The sequence below is a fragment of the Aotus nancymaae genome, unplaced genomic scaffold, assembly GCF_030222135.1.
Source record: "Aotus nancymaae isolate 86718 unplaced genomic scaffold, 86718_ANA_hifiasm-v0.15.2.pri h1tg000108l, whole genome shotgun sequence".
Lineage (NCBI taxonomy): Eukaryota > Metazoa > Chordata > Mammalia > Primates > Aotidae > Aotus > Aotus nancymaae.
Window position 1 is genome coordinate 17,810,426 of NW_026988523.1, and position 18,347 is coordinate 17,828,772.

General features: G+C 39.4%; 2 protein-coding genes across 4 annotated transcripts in view; one reads left to right on the top strand and one right to left on the bottom strand.

Annotated features, from left to right (window-relative positions):
* The window catches only part of HMCN1 (hemicentin 1), a 443,485-nt gene that overhangs the window by 33,036 nt on the left and 392,102 nt on the right, over nt 1–18,347 (top strand). The gene's annotated exons all lie outside the window — the stretch shown is intronic.
* LOC110567740 (synapsin-2-like) lies at nt 16,317–18,123 on the bottom strand. The gene is given in 2 exon segments (XM_064370913.1): nt 16,317–17,916; nt 17,918–18,123. Coding segments are annotated over 2 exon segments (1,458 nt in total). The 5' UTR covers nt 18,053–18,123; the 3' UTR covers nt 16,317–16,593.

Sequence of the window (18,347 nt, forward strand, 5' to 3'; positions counted from 1 at the left end):
TGCACCTCAAGATTGTAGCATGGATTTTCTTTTGAGCATCACTCTGTCAGGCAGTATACATACATCATCCCTTCTATCATGCTTTCTGACCTATGGATCTAATATTAACATGAAAACAGGTAGTAGAAATATATACTTACTGGAACTTTATCCTTGTGTGGGTTAAGTTTCTCTTTGGTCTCTTATTCACTTACTGAGGTGTGGCTATAAGTAGTACTGACAACCTCCGGTGATCTTAACGTGAAGGAACCACATGAAATAAGAGCTCAATAATATATTTGAATAAAGTCTATATGAAATAGTAAGTAATTTGATATAAAGAAATTTAATTACAGTGTTTAATTTTATTGAGAACAGATAGAGCAACAACATGTAATATATATATTATATATAATATATATATTTGATATGCATCAAAATAAATATATATATATATTACATGTTCAAAGATGAGGCAACCAAGGCATAAAGAGGCATGATAACATGTCTGAGTTCATACATCCAGTAGCTGGGTAATTACGGCCAGAATCTGAGTAATTTACCTTGAGACTTCATTCTTGAACAATAATGCAGTGGGGTAATGGTTCTCAAAAGGTGGTCCCTGGACCAGCAGCATCAGCATTAACTGGGAACTTAGAATAAATGCATGTTATTAGGCTTTACTTAAGAAACTTGATGGGGACAAGCAATCTGTGTTTTAATCTATGTGATCCTTATTTTCTCTTAAGTTGGAGAACTCTTAAGGTGGAGCAAAGGCCACAGTCTCCCACTGCTCCATTCTTCTTATCTCTCTGTGGTCCATTGTAAAAAGCTCCTCCTCTTCTTTTGGTCTGGATGGTTCAGCTACTCCTGGGGTCTTGTGTACCCATATCCTTATAACTACCTCCAGGTGTTTACGGCAGCTTGAGTTATGTTTGTGATTTGCAATTAAAATATATCATTTTAACAAACACTTTAGACAACTGGAATATGTTTGGTTTAATGAAACTTATTAAGCCAAAGCAAGGTTCAATTTCTGGAAACATGGTCAACTAGGATAGTTAGACCGATCCTACCACTGAAAACAGCTAAAAAAAAATTTTGGTGAATACCTATATAATCTTAAAAGCAAGAAAAAGCTGAAAAATAACAAGGAATCACATGGCTAAAACCTCAGAAGAAAATGAGAACTCAGAGGTCATTGGAAAGCTGAAGCTGCTTTTGCCTGAGGAAATTGGCCAGTTGCATAACCTGGCCAGCTTGAGCCCAAGGTCTACTCATGGTAGGGAGTTTAAGGCGGGACATTCTCCCTGCATAAAGCTGAGATCCCAAGGGCTATACCCCAGGATAACAGTGAACCAGAAGTAAACTCTCCTGGCCCTCTCAGGAAACTGCAAGAGGAGTCATTATAGTGCTTAGTAGAAGATAGCCCAAAAATCAAACCAAATGAAATAAACAGATCTTTGAGAAGTTTTAGCTAATCACTGGTGTTCTCAAAAACTCATTGCTTAAATACACCTTACCTAGGCAGTTCAAACAAAGCTAGGTGTGGATTTAGTTTAAGGTTGTTCTGAACAGGTGGTGCTTTTGTGTGTGTCTGGTAGACTGCAAATACCAATCCTAAGCCTCCAAGAATTCCCAAATAGTTCCATCAATAACTTGGGCAAATTACAGGTGAATTTAAGCAAGCACACAAGGAATCTAGGAATCCAGAATAAGAACCAGCAGAAACAACCAGCCACCGAAACAGAATCACAAAAGTTAAAGTTTTATACTTGTCAGACAGCTAATAAAACAAAATCCTCTCTTTAAATAAATAAGACAAGCTTCAAAGTATTTTAAGGGAATAGGAAAATCCTAGCAGATCTGAAAAAAAGAATTCAGAGAAATCGTTAAAAGAAATTAAACCAAGGGACTGATAACAAAGGCTTAATGTTGTATTTTGTGTTCCGAATAACCATGCTCATTTTTTGATAAGTAGATTTCGTGAAATGTATTTTATGAAGTTAACTTTAGATTCAAATTTATTTGAAATTAGTGAATAACATGCTTCAGTTAATATTTACATTGTAGATTGTTGCTATATAAAGATAATTTAAAGTACATTAAACTTACATTGTTTGTATTTCAGTGTCCATATCCAACTGAGAGATTGATTTAGAGAGTGATTTGTGAGCTCTCCAATAATTGAGCAAAGACATAATATTGGTCTCAATTATCTGAATATGTCATGAACACTTGTGAACTTTGAGAGTAAATATTTCAGTTAAATGATGTCAGTTTTCCATTTTACTTATCAATTTCAGTTAAAGTGTTTAAAGGGAATAAGTAACTGGAAGCAAGGCAAAGATAAGACAATAGTGACAATTTTACAAGTATGCAAGTAGAGAGTTTCTGGGCTTCACTAGCATGCAGCTGATTTAACAGTAACACAATCTGTGTTCCCCAGAGAATAATTTTAATGTTCGGGATTCATAAAACTTCTAACTGAGGCTTAGTGTGTGGAAAGGAAAGAACCACTGTGTTTTAACTATGAATAAAGGTATCTGCAAATGTTGGATATGTAATATCCAATTCATCCCTAGAGATGCTAATTATTCTTTAAGAATGTGGTAATGAGATGAAACATACTGTTTGCCAGCAGGCATAATAGATCATATTTCATATCACTCATTTAAATCAGGGCATTAATTTTCATTACAAGATAAAGTCCGTGATAGAAACAGAGGCAAACTATGGGGAACGAAAAGTTTAGCAAGTATAGGCAATAAACCACACAATAGTTGGCTCGTGAAATGCTGATCTCATTTACTTGCAGCCAGACTCGTTGAAAGATGGCTATCAGAAGAAAAACAAAAATCCCCTCTGTGGTGCAATATTGATGTTAATAGCCCTTAGCAAGGAAAAAACATAAAGTTCAAGTTAACTTCCATAATTCAAAGGATAATTCCTTTGAATGCAACATGAAGCCAGAGAGGGAGAATATAGTTTCTCCTTTTTACATTATTGTTATTTCCCAACATACATTTACTAAACACCTATCATGTCAAAATATTGAGAAAGAAGCCCACTTTGTTCAGAAAGCTTACAACTGGTATAACGAAGGGCCAGGATGACTCTCATAGGACAGTAAGTTGGCTTCTTACATTTGATGAATATTTGATGTTTTCATTTGCATTTTATCTTTTTCCTCTTCTATGTATATCAGTCATAGATTAGAAGACGGGCTGGAAAAAAGTAAGTATTTTTAGAGGAGATGGCTGATTTGTTTGACAGGAAAGCATGTAGAAAAAGGTAGGAGAAGGTGACTTAATCCATTGTTATGTCCTCTGAGAAGAGACAAAGCAGAAACAAAAGGCAAGTAAACCGTAAGATTCAGCAATCAGGAGAGTCCTTATGCTGCATCTGCCACTTGCATGAGTGAGTAAACAGATACACTTAAGGAATGCGTTCTACAAGTTGATGCAAAACTTAGTATATCTCAGGCATTAGGAATTTGGGTAAATACTCTCAAAGTCAAGATGGCCAATATGGTTTGGGTGGGTGTGGTGGCTCATACCTGTGATTCTAGCACTTTGGGAGGCCGAGGTGGGAGGATCACTTAAGCCCAGGAGTTTGAGACTTGCCTAGGCAACATAGTGAGACCCCGTCTCTATTTATTTAAAATCGTAATAATAATAATAAAAGGATGGGCTCTGGAATCAGAAGACATGAATTTAAGTATGATATCTGTTACTTACTTTTTGACCTTGAACAAAATATTTAACCTCATTAAGCCTATCTTCTCATAGAAAAGATGAAAAGAGATATAATTTCCAAAATATCTGGTACGGGCTGGGCGCAGTGACTCACGCCTATAATCCCAGCACTTTGGGAGGTACTTTGGTTGACTGAGGTGGGTGGATCACCTGAGGTCAGGAGTTCAAGACCAGCCTGACCAACATGGAGAAACCCCATCTGTACTAGAAAAACAGAATTAGTTGGGCGTGGTAGTGCATGCCTGTAATCCCAGCTACTTGGGAGGCTGAGGCAGGAGAATTGCTTGAACCTGGAAGGTGGAGGTTGCAGTGAGCCCAGATTGCACCATCGCACTCTAGCCTGGGCAACAAGAGCAAAACTCTGTTTCATAAAACTATCTGGTACATACCAGGTTAAAATCCTAAAAGGAATATGAAAAGATTTGTTTCTACATTATATGACAATTGTGTGAATTAGCAGAATTTGAAATATTTCATTTGAGGGACATTTTATACAATATTTCCTTTAATATCATTTTGGCCAAGAATGCGCCTTACAAATACTTCGGGAATAAGGAGACTTTTTTGTGTTACATTGTGAGACTTTATAATAGGCCAGGTGCAGTGGCTCACACCTGTAATCCCATCACTTTGGAAGGCTGAGTTGGGAGGATCACTTGAGCCCAGGAGTTTAAGACCAGCCTTAGCAACATGGCAAGACTCCGTCTTTACAAAAAATGAAAAAATTAGCTGAGCATGGTGGCATGCACCTGTGGCCCCATGTACTTAGAAGGCTGAGATGGGAAGACTGCTTGAGCCCACGAGGTAGAGGCACAGTGAGCTGTGACTGTGCCACTGCATACCAGCCTAAGTGACAGCGTGAAACCCTGTCTCAAAAAAAGAAAAGAAAGGACTTTGTAATATATGTTTGGGTAAAAGGATAGTCTGATTGGTGAGAAATATTTTGTCTATCATATAAAAAGAAAAATGGCAGGGTAGAGAAGAGTTTGGGTTGTTAAAAATGTATATGGGCAGCTATATTAGTTAGCTTTTGCTGTGTAACAAATTATTACAAAACTTAAATGGTGGTGGTTTAAGGCAACCACCATCTCTACTATATGGTCTTGTCTGGTTTTACTAAGGCCTGTGTGATACGCTACAGAGTCAGGTAAGTCTGGCTCTGGGATGACCTCATTTGGGATTGCTTACTCTGTTTCTTATGGGCTCCCATCATCACAGATGCTAGCTTAGGCTTTTTTATATAGTGGCTGACAGGGTTTTAAAAGAGCAAGGGGAAGTGTGCAAATCCTCTTAAGCTCTGCTCTTGGAACTGGCATACCATCACTTTCACCATATTCTGTTGGCCAAAACAAGTAACAAGACCGGTCCAAATTCAAAGGGTGAGGAGATAGACAGCCTCTTGATGGGAGGCAAAGTTACATTTCAAACAGTATGCATATAGGTAGTTCGGCTATTTTTGCAGTCTTCTACAGTGGGGAAGTGAGTTCTGGCAGATGTTATAATGTGAAGAATGAACTACAAGAGACAGATTCCACCAAACCTCAAAAACGTGACGACTCTCTCTACAGAGAAAGAACTGAAAGGGTAATGTGAAGCTTGAAAGGAGCTGTGTTTGGGATGAATACTGAAGAGAGAAACAAGGATTTAGACTTTTTCAGAGTATTTCTTAAAGCTATCCTCAGCAAAAAGTAAATAATTTAGCTTTCAACTTTAAGTTAGATAAAATTTTGAAGACCACAATTGGGTAATTGCAATACAGAAAAATCAAAGGTGCTGTATAATTTTTTTTTTTTTTTAAAGAGACGGGGAACACATAAAGAAAAAGATCCAGATTCTGTCCAAAAATATAAAGATGACATATGGCTAGCTATGATTTTCTTGTCCTGAAGAAAAATGGAGCTTTTGTTTCATAATGCAGCAGCTCCATTTTAGACCAGCTAAATGAAAACAGGAGTTTCTGAGAAACCTGATCTTTTTTGCACTTGTAAATAGGGTGAAGGGCAGGGGAGAAGTAATGTCTCTTCAGCTCTATAAAGTGTTTCTAAGTTACGGCAGTGTGAGAATGTGCCTTAATCTTTTTCAGAAATTATACTTTTTATGTACCCATCACTAATATTCACTTGCTTCTTCTCTGGAGCAGTCATTTAGCAGGAACTATCATTTTATTCCAGCTGACTGGGCAGGAAACAAAAATAAGATTGACATTTAAGTGCAGGGCCTTATTAAGGCAGTGTTTCTGTGATCACAAGACTATTAGTTAAAGGCAGGACTGTATGGCACATCCAGCTCATTTCTGGTGCTCGCACTAGTTTTTTTCTCTTTCTTGAGGCCTATTGCAGTTTGTCATTACAGGTGAAAGCTGGATCCTGGGCTGTTCCTGGAAAATGAAGCTAAATAAGAGCCTGAGGGACAGAGAGGACAGGACCATGTTGTAGCATTGTTATTCAAATCCCATTTTAGATATAAGATTTAGCAATGTGTTATCAGGGCATTAATTATGTCTTATTAATGTTTAAGAGATTAGTTTTATGTGTGCTAAAAATAAGGAAGTCCTTGAACCTAGAGCATTCCAGAATACTGTAATGTACCCTTGCACCATGGCCAACAGGCTAATGCAATTAAAGTTCTCTACAAAGGACAGGAGGGGTCAGTAAGGTTTGGCAGATAACCACAGGTGCTGTTCACCCTGATCAAAGTAAGCAGTTAGGCACTGGGGCTTTCAAGATGAACATGAAACGTTAGCTGTTCATTATTTGGTGTGAAGTTGGAGGGATTTGGATAGGCTCTAGGCATGCACGTATGTAAGTAGGCCCTCTAAATCATGCACATAGTTGGAAATTATCATCCCTTTTTTGGTAGGTGTTATAGCTGACTTTTTGTCACACTGCTATTTACCTTTTGGATTTAAGCTATTTTACTGTTCAACAAGCATTTATTAAGATTTCATAAGATATATGAATGTTTTAGATAATTTGGCTGCTTACTAGAGACAGATACATTTAATTGACTGGATTTAATCGACCGGATTTAATCACTGATTGGATTTGTACCAAATTAAAATTTGGGACAAATATTCAAATGAGTTCAAGTCAGTCAATTTCAAGAGTCCTATACTTGAGCTGTCCTGTTATGTTCCAAACGTGGTGGCATAACCTGTTGATACAGAGGTAATTCATCACCTTTAGTAGCTCATGATCTCGCTATGCAGACTCACCAATAAAGCTATAAGATGATGCATTAAGTGTTTCAGTTAGAATTGTAATTTTTTAAATGATATAGTGATACAGGTGTTACAGTAATTAACTTTCTCATGGGGAGAATAGAAGCCACCAAAAATGAAATAATGCATGAGACGTTTGGAGGACCCAAAGACGGGTGAAGATTTGGGAGCGAGAGGCCACTCAAGGCAGTGGATTTAACACAAACAAGTTACCAGTGTATCAAATGGCACATCTTGTTTGAGGAACAACAAATAATCTAGAGTGGTTAAAGAATAAAATAAGCAAGGTGACTGGAGTCTGAGCATAGCAGTGGGCAAGGGATACGTCAGTAAGGGCTTTATATAACAGGCTTAAGATGTTCAGTTTAGTTCTGTGGGTGATGAAGAATCATAATATAGTTTTAAGTTGGGAAGTGATTAGACTAGATTTGTCCTTTAAAAGATAACTCTCAAAACTGGAGGAAAGCCTAGGAAGCAGTGAACAGTAAGGAAGTAATCACTGAGATATTTAGGTGAAAGTGGAAATGGAGAGAAGAGAACAAATTCATGGAGTGCTTCATAGTCAGCAGTGCTAGGAGTTGCTGACAATTGAACATGGGTAATGAACTTCATTTTGAACTTCATCTTGATTGAAGTATCAAGATGAGTCCAGGGTTCTTTGGGCCATCGAATATCTAGACAGTTATATGTTAGTATTGGGTATTCATAAGAAGAAATATATTTCTGGAGGTGTGGAGTAGAAAAGAATTTTGGTTTTGGACATTGTAGTGGTAACTATTGATTGCCTACCCAACATCTATTTCTTATCTTCCCTATTAAGGGAAGATGACTGTTGTAGTCTGTTTGTGCTGCTATAGCAGAATGCCACAGACTGGGTAGTTTATAAAGAACACAAATTTTATTTTCTCACAGTTCTTGAGGCTGGGAAGTCCAAAGTCAAGGTGCTGACACCTGTAAGGTCTTCTTGCTGTTTCCCCACATGGTAGAAGGTGGAAGGGCCCACAGAGGTGAATATTTCCTTACATGCAGAAGAGCAAAAGAGTGAGCTCATTCCCATAAGCTCTCCTTATAGTAGCATTAATTCACTCCTGACGGCTCTGCTTTCATGACATAAATACCTCCCCAAAAACCCCACCTCTCAACACTGTCACATTGGGGATTGTTTCCAACACATGACTTTTGGGGGACACATTCAGACCATAGCAATGGCCCTCATTTATACTGTAAGGATAGATCATGCTTAGTGTATGCCAGTCATTCTCCAATGGGAGTGATTTCACCCTCCAGGAGACATTTGGCATTGGCTGGAGACATTTTTGGTTACCCATGTGGGGAATGCTACTAGCATGTAGGATGTAGATGCCAGGCATACTGCTAAAAATACTGCAGTGCATAGAATAACCCTCCACAACAAATAGCTATCTGGTTCTAAATGTCAATGACTGAAAAACCCTGGTCTAAGCTAACTATTAACTATGGTAATCTCATTCCAATGATTGATTTAGGAATGAGCATGGGCCTAATTTCATAGGACTTTTGTAAAGTTTTTCTCTTAAAGTAAGTGATGCACTTATTTTTATGGATGGTGTTATGCCTGCACATGACCTGTAGAATTGTCGCATCTATCTTTTCATCAGCTTGAGGATGAAGCCAACATGTAGAGGAGGGAAGAACTAAGGAAAATGCAGAGAAAAGGATTCGGAGCTTTGATGTACATTTTAACTGTGCCTGTAGCCTGTTCTACCTGATGTCACCTGGGGCTATAAATTTACCTGTGGTCTAAGACAGAATGAGTAGAGTTTTCCTATTATTTGTAACCTAAAGCATCCTAACTGATACTTCCATGTTGAATTGCTTGTGGATGATTCAGAATGGTAGTATTAAGTAAAGTATTGAACATGTAGCATTAGAGCTTAGCAAAAAGGTTAAGATTGGAGTTAAAGCTGTAAAAGATTTCATAGAGAGGTGACAGGTGCAGTTATGGAACTGGTGATCTAGTCCAGTTAGAGCTTGGAGAGCAAGAAGAAAGTGCAATAGAAGTAGAATTTTACAATATGGCTCTTAAATTATAAGTATGAGAATAAGAAAATGTAATGAAAGACTTGTTGAAAGGATTCAGAAAAGCTACACATGGAGCTCAGTGAGTAACATGATGTGATAGAGACAACTTTCTGTCTGCTGAAAAGTTGTGCTTTTTCTTCCATATTATAGAATAATTACTAGGATGTAGATGCTTAGCCAGAAACTACCTTTCCAGATCCTCTAACCTCAAGAAAGTCTAATGGAAAATAATTTGTTTATTTAAAGTTTGGGGGAGTTGAACATATATCCTGAGCAGAAGGGGAAACAAGACTTTGTAGTAGAAGAAGAACATTGATGAAAGAAATAAATGAGATTGATGGATGGCTATGGAATAGACGTGAAGGGCTGCATTTAAATTCACTTAAGAAGGGTATAACTTTGGAAAGGAAAAGCAACTCTAACACCAGTTTGTCTACCACAGGAGGAAGGATGGAAAGAATGCATACAACATAAATAAAGAAGAGGGTAGTTAAAGGAATTCATGGCTAACTTTTTTTTTTCTTCTGACAGTGTCTGTTGAGAGTGAGGGACTGTAGTGCTTAGTGTGAATGATAAAGGTTTACTAACTACTTTTAGGCAACAGAGAAGAGGGGCAGGGAGAGAGAAATGAATTACTGAGCTGTTAGAGTTGAATCTCATCTATCTGTCATGGATCAAATTAGCATATATGTGTAATTCCCTGTGGAATGCACAGTGATCCTTGAAAGGAAATAGATTTATTAATCCAAGCTTGGAGTTTAGAAGGAAAAGTGGAATAGATTAACTGGCAAAGTAGTAACTAAAAAAAATGCTGGTAGGAATGTTGAGTATCACATTGTCAGTAGGAATACATTCATATGACTTTGGGAATTTTGGGTATTGAAGAAAATATTGGGAATTAAGAATGGTTTAGAATAAATCATTAGCCATCAATTTATCATCTTTCAGGGATAAAGCTTAGGGGTGGGTGAACACTTAATTAAAATGAGAGTGATGTGGGATAAAGTATGATTGACATCAAAAGGTCACTTCTCGGATGTCCCGTGTCACAAATTCACGCCATTTTGAAATAGAAATGAAATCACCAAAATTCACCCACTTGGCAGAAGAACTGAGGTTCGGAGATGCTAAGGGCAGGGTGGATTCTCAAGGTCAGGTAGCTTTTTACTGACTAAACTGAGATTATCACCTGGATATTTTTGTTATTAGCTGAATGTGTTCTTTTTTGAGCAGTTCTAGAGTATATGAAAGAGAGAGACTTCATAAAAACTTCAAGAATAAATCAGAAAAGGAATAAGTCAGCCCATCATGGTGGCACACACCTGTAGTCCCAGCTACTTGGGAGACTGAACAGGAGGATCACTTGAGCCCAGGAGTTCGAGACTGTAGTGTGCTATAACCATGCCTGTGAATTGCCACTGCACTCCAGTCTGGGCAACATAGTGAGACCCTGTCTCTTAAAAAAAAAAGAAAAAGGAATGAGTGAGGCTCTTCAGTTGAACAAATATAAATGCCTTATTGAACTGGGAACTATTTTGAAAACATTTTTCTGTCTACCATATTATGGAAGTTCTAGGAGGTTGGTCACATATAAATAGGCTGGCTTCTATGGTTTGGGAGGGACATACTTTGCAGGGAATCTGGATGAAAGCCAGGTATGGCAGTTGTTTAGGAGTGAAATAACAGGGTGATAAAAAGTCACTGGAGGGAAACAAAAAGGGATTTGATGTAACTAACTGATTGTGAATGCAGCCTGAAGCATGCGAATTGGGGAAGACCTTCACAGTCCACTGACTAAGTATGTGCTTTTTAATCAAGAGGTTAGTGTTTCTGTAAGTCCTGTTTCTCTTTTGAAAGGGGCTTATTCATTAAGGGAGTTATTGGGAACATGTGTTTATTGGACTGGGCTAGGGAAACCTTTAATACTGTTGAAAGAGATCAGCCATGTTACTCAACCTCTGCTGTACCCTATGGTAATTGACAATGCTCTAATAGGAGCAGGCTGTATAGAGAAGTGCTCTCTCCCTTTAGGGTTCCATTGACTGTCCTATATGTTGAATATAAAGCTATGAAGTCTGAGTTTATATGTGACCCAAATCATGGTTCAGAGCATATGGTTTGCTAGGTGAAAACCCATTGATATTTCCTATTTATTTATTGGTATTTCTTATTTTATTTCCTATTTATATTATATCAGTTTATTATTTTCATATTTAAATTTTTTGTAAACTCATTCCAGTTTTCTTATCAGAGATTTTTATGAACCTTTAAATTGTCTCTCTTGTGCACTTAATGATTGGAGAGCACAGATGTCTTTCTGCATTTTAATTAGATAGCTTGTTTTTAGGGACTGTATGCTATCTTCACTCCTTGTATGGAATGTTTGTTTCTGTCATTAAATTTTCCCACCCCTGGGTAAGTGAGGAACATGCCCTTCGAGTGGTGATTAACTTTAAGTATCAACAGTAATTGTATAGGGTTTGTCAGGTGCTCCGTTTATTCTGAGATAACAGAAAGCGTGATTCCATAAAAATGCATCATATGAATGGTGTGTATGTTGCCCTAGAAATGGTTGCCTGTTTCAGATGTTTGTGTTTCTGTGATCTCCTTCCTGGTGCAATATTCACTTTTTGTAAGACTTTACAGATTTTCTTTTGGTAATTGCTACTTTCATTTCATGAATTACATTTTATTACATTATTGTTTATTGTTAAGAATAGAATTGCCTTCGAGAGGATGGTTTGCTCATAGCCAGTTAAACCATAATTACAAGACACAGTGCAGTCATGCAGCAGGTCTCTTACTCTTAGGACTTACCGTTAAGTGTAAAAGTGAATTCACTAGATCCATACAGGAAGGTATTTATTATTATAGTCTTATTTTGCATAATTTCCCATACCTAGGAGCTGCTACAAGTTGCAGTGCCTTTTCCTATCCTTAATTTCTGCTTTTCTCCATTGGCTAGTTATATGATAGATAAAGACATGGAGAAATGATAATGAAGAGTGTAGATGGAAGTTTCTTTCTGTCTCCTCTCCATCTTCCTCTGTTCAAAGGCATCAGTGCAGAACATTTTATCTTCTTATACCTCTGTAAGGTATCATTCAATACGTTCAGTAGCTCAGTCTCCAGAACCTTACAGCCTTGCTACAGAGCAATCTGCAATTTCAGATGTTTGACACCGTGTTAAAGTAGGATTATTGGGATCCCAGTATACACAACTGTGGTGCACTTTGCTTTCTGTACATCTTCTTCATGTTAGATGTAGGCAGCTCTATTATCCTGCAGCTGGTTTGTTATGGTCTAAATGAATTCTTGTTTCTACCCTTTTTGAGGCCTATTTGCCATGCTCCTAACTGCCTTTCCAGGGCATTCAATATGCTTTTCTTATCCTGACATTATGATTATGGGGGAGAGCAGAACTTGAAAGAGGCTGTGGCTGGCTATGGCAGTGGGTGGACTAATCTGTTTGCCTAAAGGCCATTGAAAACAAAATGGGCTAGGGTTTCCTCCACCTAATTGGGGAGCTTTCTTATTCCTTTGGGTTTCAGATCTTCCAGAGTCAAGATGGACTCCCAGAACCTTCACTGCTTTCATAGATAATTGGCCCTAGGTGTTCACTTGCCCTGATTAATCCCAGCAGCTCCTAGTCAGTGAGGGGCTCCTGACTACTGACACAGTGAGGGAGAAACTGTGGGTTTTGGACATGGTGTATAGTTCACGGAGGTATGGGGATTTCCATAGGGACCTCTGTGTGTTTCTCTCTGAAGATTTCCCATTCCCTCAGAAAATTGTGTCTTACTTTCTCTTTCATTTTTTCTGTTCTGTTAAATCCCTCTTTATTGCTGGAAATTAAGTGGGTTGGTTTTGATAGTTCTGCTTTTTCATCTTAGCTTTCTTGCTAGCAGGAATATATGAGCTAGACTGACTTGGTGGAAATTTCTGAACCTGTGACACACAGGAGCACTATTTGTCTGTTGGGGGGTTTCTACATCTTTCCCTGCATTGTCTGTTTATCCCCTCACTCTATTTCTTTTCTTTCTTTATTTTGTATCTTAAATAATTAATCATGGTATCAATTACCTATTGTAACATGTACAGATCATAAATGTATATTTTCATGAATTTGACAAATGCATCTACCATGTAAGCCCAGAACGTTCCCTTTACGCTCCTTCTCTACCAATCCTACCACCATGTAGGCAGCCATTGTTCTGATATCTGTCATGGGTAAGTTTTTCATGTAAGTGGAATCATGAAGTATGTACTCAATTGTGCCTGACTTTTTTTCACTCAGTTTAATGTTTTGCATGGAGCAATTTCTTTTTAATTACTAAGTAATATTTCATTGTATGAATATACCCTAGTTGGTTTATCCATCTTCTTGTTAATGAACATATGGATGCTTCTGGCTTTGGGATTATGAACATTATTATACAAGTCTTTTTGGGGATGTGTTTTTATTTTTCTTGGGTAAATATCTGAGAATACAGTTGTTGGTAATAGGTAGACAGGTATGGCTTAGGCTGCTTCTTTAAAATAAATCGATGACATTAGTGGAAAATTTGAGATTTTGTGTATTCACCTCTCTTCCTTACTTCTCTGATGTATATAGGAGTCACATGTGTTTGAGATAACTGTACACTTTCTAAAATCTTCACTTTCTCTTCTCTGGTGACCATTTCTTAAAAAGAAAGTGACATTAAGATTGTGTTTCCTCCTTCATTTGATTGCTATATTTTTCTTGGTCAGTTTTAATCTATTTTTGTTCATTTGTTAGGCTTGTGTGAAGGAAGATTCTGTGCTCAGTTTCAAACTGCTTATTTTCCCTGGAATTCCAATTTATAACAGGCAAAATATTGAAAATTCTTTGACTAATTCATCATCCTTCTCCCCACTCATGTTTTACATATATTTCTCAAAGCAGACATGTGTTTTAAAATCAAATTTGGCTTTATTCTGCCATCTTGCCCCAGAACTCCAATAATTCTGTTTTGAAGGCCAAATAGGAAACATTTTTCTTTAGTGTGACAAATATAATGTGATCCTGTTTGTGACTGATAGCAGACTCTCTGTCTTCAAAATTCAAACATGTCATTGACATGAACAAATCCCAGGACAATTCTGGGAAATAGTCATCTTCTTTAGTGGGATATTTTAAAAACGCATGGATCATGCTGCTCACTTCAAGTAATTTTGTTGTGAATTTACTCTACTTCAAAATGACACTGTCTACTGGATAGAGGTCTGTTACATATTTTGGGTGACCTGGCTCCTAATCTTGTCTCCACTTACCAGCTATCACTGGCAAATCATTACTCTTTGTATGACTAAAATCTGTAATCAGTCAAATGTTGCATATATATCTCAGATAATAGAGATAAATAAAAAGATGTCTGTAAGCCATTGTGAGGTATTTTAGAAAAAGAATGCATCGTGATTTTATAACATCATGACGATGTTGTTATTTATCAGACTCCACAGAGGCCTGTTTTAGTTTCCAAATCGAAAGCCCAGAAATCATTTTCCGTAACATGAGGTTTTCCATGGAAATGCAGAAAACAGTGTTTGGAACTTACATTTACACGGTACATATTCCATGTTCTCTCTGCATGCCCATTACTTTGTGTTTAACCTTCTTGTTTTCCCATTAATGTTGATTACCCTTTTCTTCTGTCATTTATTTCTTTTTAGGGAGCTCGTTATTTGGCCAATAAGAAACCTGATTTTATTTTAGGATGAAAATACATATAGGCAAAGGGAGGCTGGGCTTTGGATTAAAAATGGCATCTTGGCTTTGTTGCCTCATGTGGAGTTCTCTAGCATCTTGGCTTTCTTTGACTTCCTTGGAAATCTGTCCTATGGCTGAGACTGGTTCCAGCAGTTGCAATGGATCATTGCGCAAAACTTTGCTAGCTGCAAATACCCTCTTAAAAATGTATTTAACCACAGATTTCAATCCGCAAATTATTAATGTTAAAACTATTTGAAGAAGAACACATTTCCAGATATAAAGCCAACATGGAACTTTTACATAAATCAAATATGGCAGAACCAAATTAAAACTGCTGCATTTCCCCAGTCTCTAGGTTTGGGCATACTAGCGGCCTAATTTCCCATCTGTGGTTAGTGTCATCGTATCCTATACTGTGTGCCACCCCTGTGCTACATTTGCCAACGTTTCACAGGGAGACTTTTTACCTCCTATACTTGTTAAAAATTAAATATGCAATGGCAGGACATGCTTTTTTGACTTAGTTCTGTTAACAAGAGATAACTTTACTTTTCACCATTTTCTTTTTATTTTTCTCTATTTTAATGTAATTTAATAAGTTAAAATATGTTCCTTTAAATTTGAACCTAAGGGAAGAATGTATTTATATGTGTGCATTTGTGTATGTCAGAGTGAGAAAGAGAAAATTGTATAACGTGCTATGGTGTGTGTGTGTGTGTGTGTGTGTGTGTGTGTGTGTGTCTGTGTGTGTGTCTGTGTCTGTGTTTAATGAACAATTGGCCTAACAAGCAGACAGAAAATATATACCTTCTGGGGTACCCTCTGTATCAGGAATGAGAAGAATTAGATTAAGGTTGGGGTTGATGGTGGCAGCTTGGCTTGGTCTTTTACTCTGGGCTGAGAGAGTGGGAATCAGCAGGCGCATGCCATACTCAATCAGAGTCTGGAGAGATTGGCAGAAGCACACCCAGTGCCCAGAGACGCCAGTTAGCTGAAGCACATGGCATGCTAAGATTGCAAAATCCACACTGCCTGTTGTCTGAGAGCTCACAGCAAAGTATGTCGGGAAGGAAGTCACCAGTGTGGGAACAAGAAAGAGAGAGAGTCTTAAAAATCCTGAACACTTTCATTGTCATTCTCTAGCTCTCCATCTTTCAGCAAGTCCTTGTTCTCTTTATGACTGAAATCTTGAAGTTAGCAAAATGCTAGAATGTATTTCACCTATGTATTTTAGGGTATAAGGAGCAAATGCTGGAAATGAGAGAAGGAAGGAAACTAACATCCATTGTATAATTCTATGAGGCAGTTTTATTAATTTTCCCATTTTTATGATATATTTTTTCTACATTTCTGTATTTATTTTTACCGTATTACAGATACTAAGGTAAAGCTCAGAGAGGTCAGATAACTTAATAAAGGTCAAACATCAGGTAGGTGGTAGCTATAACTGAGGTCCAGTTGTTTAGATTCAGAATGTATGCTTGAATACATACACCTTACGTATGTATGTACAGATGTGTTAATTGACAATTTTATTTTTATTTTTATTTTTTTTTTATTTTTTTGGGAGAGGCACAATTCTTTTGTACACTGTTGACAAACAGCCCTGGAATCACAAGTTATACAGAGAAAACATAAGTGAGCGTTACAAGCACGAACAGGAACAGGTAAACAACCAGAGAGAGGAGCTGACACTGCATAGGAAAAACACAGTCCAGTCAGCATTAAAAGAACGCAGCAACGGCACCAGTGGGAGGGTCTGTTTTCCCCTCCCCGCTTTCCTTTCTTTTGTTTGTTTTTGGCTTAAAATTTCTGCTTTGAAAAATTAACTACCAATCGTTTTAAGAAGCTTGGACTTGTTTTGGCCCTACTGCAATGCCATTACAGTCGAGAATATACTGTAAACAACCTTGGGGGGGTGGCCGCTGAGGTGGGGTCTTGCTTGAGTCCGGATCCTTAAGTGTTCCGCTCTGTGGCTGCTGGGTTGTTAGGGGTCTCTGAGGAGACAGGGCAGGAGTCCTGGCCAGCAGCTGGTTCATCTTGCTGATGACTAGTTCAGTGATGAGTTGCCTGTCCTCCACCTGATGTTCCCCAATCAGCGGCATGCTACAGTCCATGACCTCAAAAATGTAGTCTTTCCCATCTTTGCCATGTACAGCTTTGACAGCACAGATGTCCAGGCCGCCAAACATCTCAGAACAGGTGTCCACCCACAGTTTGTACCTGTCTGACATGGCGATCTGCTCCAACATTGCAGAGCCAGTGTTCGTCTTCCAGTTCCCTGAGATTGATGTCCTCATGTAAGCCTTGTAGTTGTTGCCAATCTTCTGGACCCGGATGTCATACTTGGAGTCAATGAAAGGCTCTGCAGTGGCGTAGGTCTGGGTGAGAGCCACCACACTGGCAATGTCCTGGAAGTCGTAGTGGTTTTCCACTTTGACCTTGCCCATGCCTGAGTGAGCGTGGCCAATCTTCACCACCACAGGGAACGTGGGCAGTGTCAGCATCTCTTTGTGGTTGGGGTAGTATGTCTGTTCAATAAGGGGGAACTTTTCTCCTCCCAGTGTCTTGTAGATGGCGACCAGCTGGGCAAACACCCATGGCTTGTCACAGAAGTTGTATATGGATTCCAGTGAGTTGATGCTGGGGAGGCCTGCATACTGCATGCCAATGATCAGGTGGCGGAAGTCCTCATTCTCTGCCATGCCAAATGCATGCTGCCGGATAAGCACGAAGTCTGGTCGGAAGGACCGGACAACCTTTGTGCCATTACGGAGAACCTGCATATCCACAGCATAGGTACCATCTGCATGGGCCACCAGGTTGAGCTCTGAAAATTCCGCCTGTTCCACCTTGATATCATAATCTCCAAGGACTTTTTTGCCCCGAAAGCACTTGGCCCAGTCGGCGTGTGGCTCGTCGACCACCAGCAGCACCTTGGCCTTCCTGGCGGCGGGCGCGGGCGCGGGCGCGGGCGCGTCCACCAGGCCCGCCGAGGCGGCAGTCTGCTTCACGGCTTGGGACAGCGAGCTGAAGAAGCTGCTGCCCACCGACGGCGTCGGCGCGGGCTGCGGCGCAGGCTGCTGCGCGGGCGCCGAGGCAGGCGGCGGCCTCCGCTCCGGGCCGGGCGAGGCGGCCGGGGGCGCCGCTGAGGCCGAGGCCGAGGCCGAGGCCGCGCCCGGGCCGGGGGGGTGGCGGCGGCTGTTGGGGCTCGGGCCGCTGCAGGTCGGTCATGTAGCCGTTGGGCAGGTTGGCGATGAAGCTGCTGTCCGACAGCCGGCGCCTCAGGAAGTTCATCATCTGGCTTGAAGGGCTGGGGGCGTGGGAAGCGACAGGGTCTGGAGGCGCGGAGGGAGGGTGAGGGCCGAAGGCGAGGCTGAGGCGGCTGAGGCGGCGGATGAAGCGACAGAGCAATTGACAATTTTATAATGTCACTTAAATGCATATATGAAGCTATGTCCCCTTTGTGTCTGTTGCATTGGCATAAGAGAAATGCCAACTTGGAAATAATCCTTGAAGTATTTCAAAACCAGCAATCAAAATAGAAGATAATAGCATACACTTGAAACTCACCAATTAGCCTAAAATAAATTTA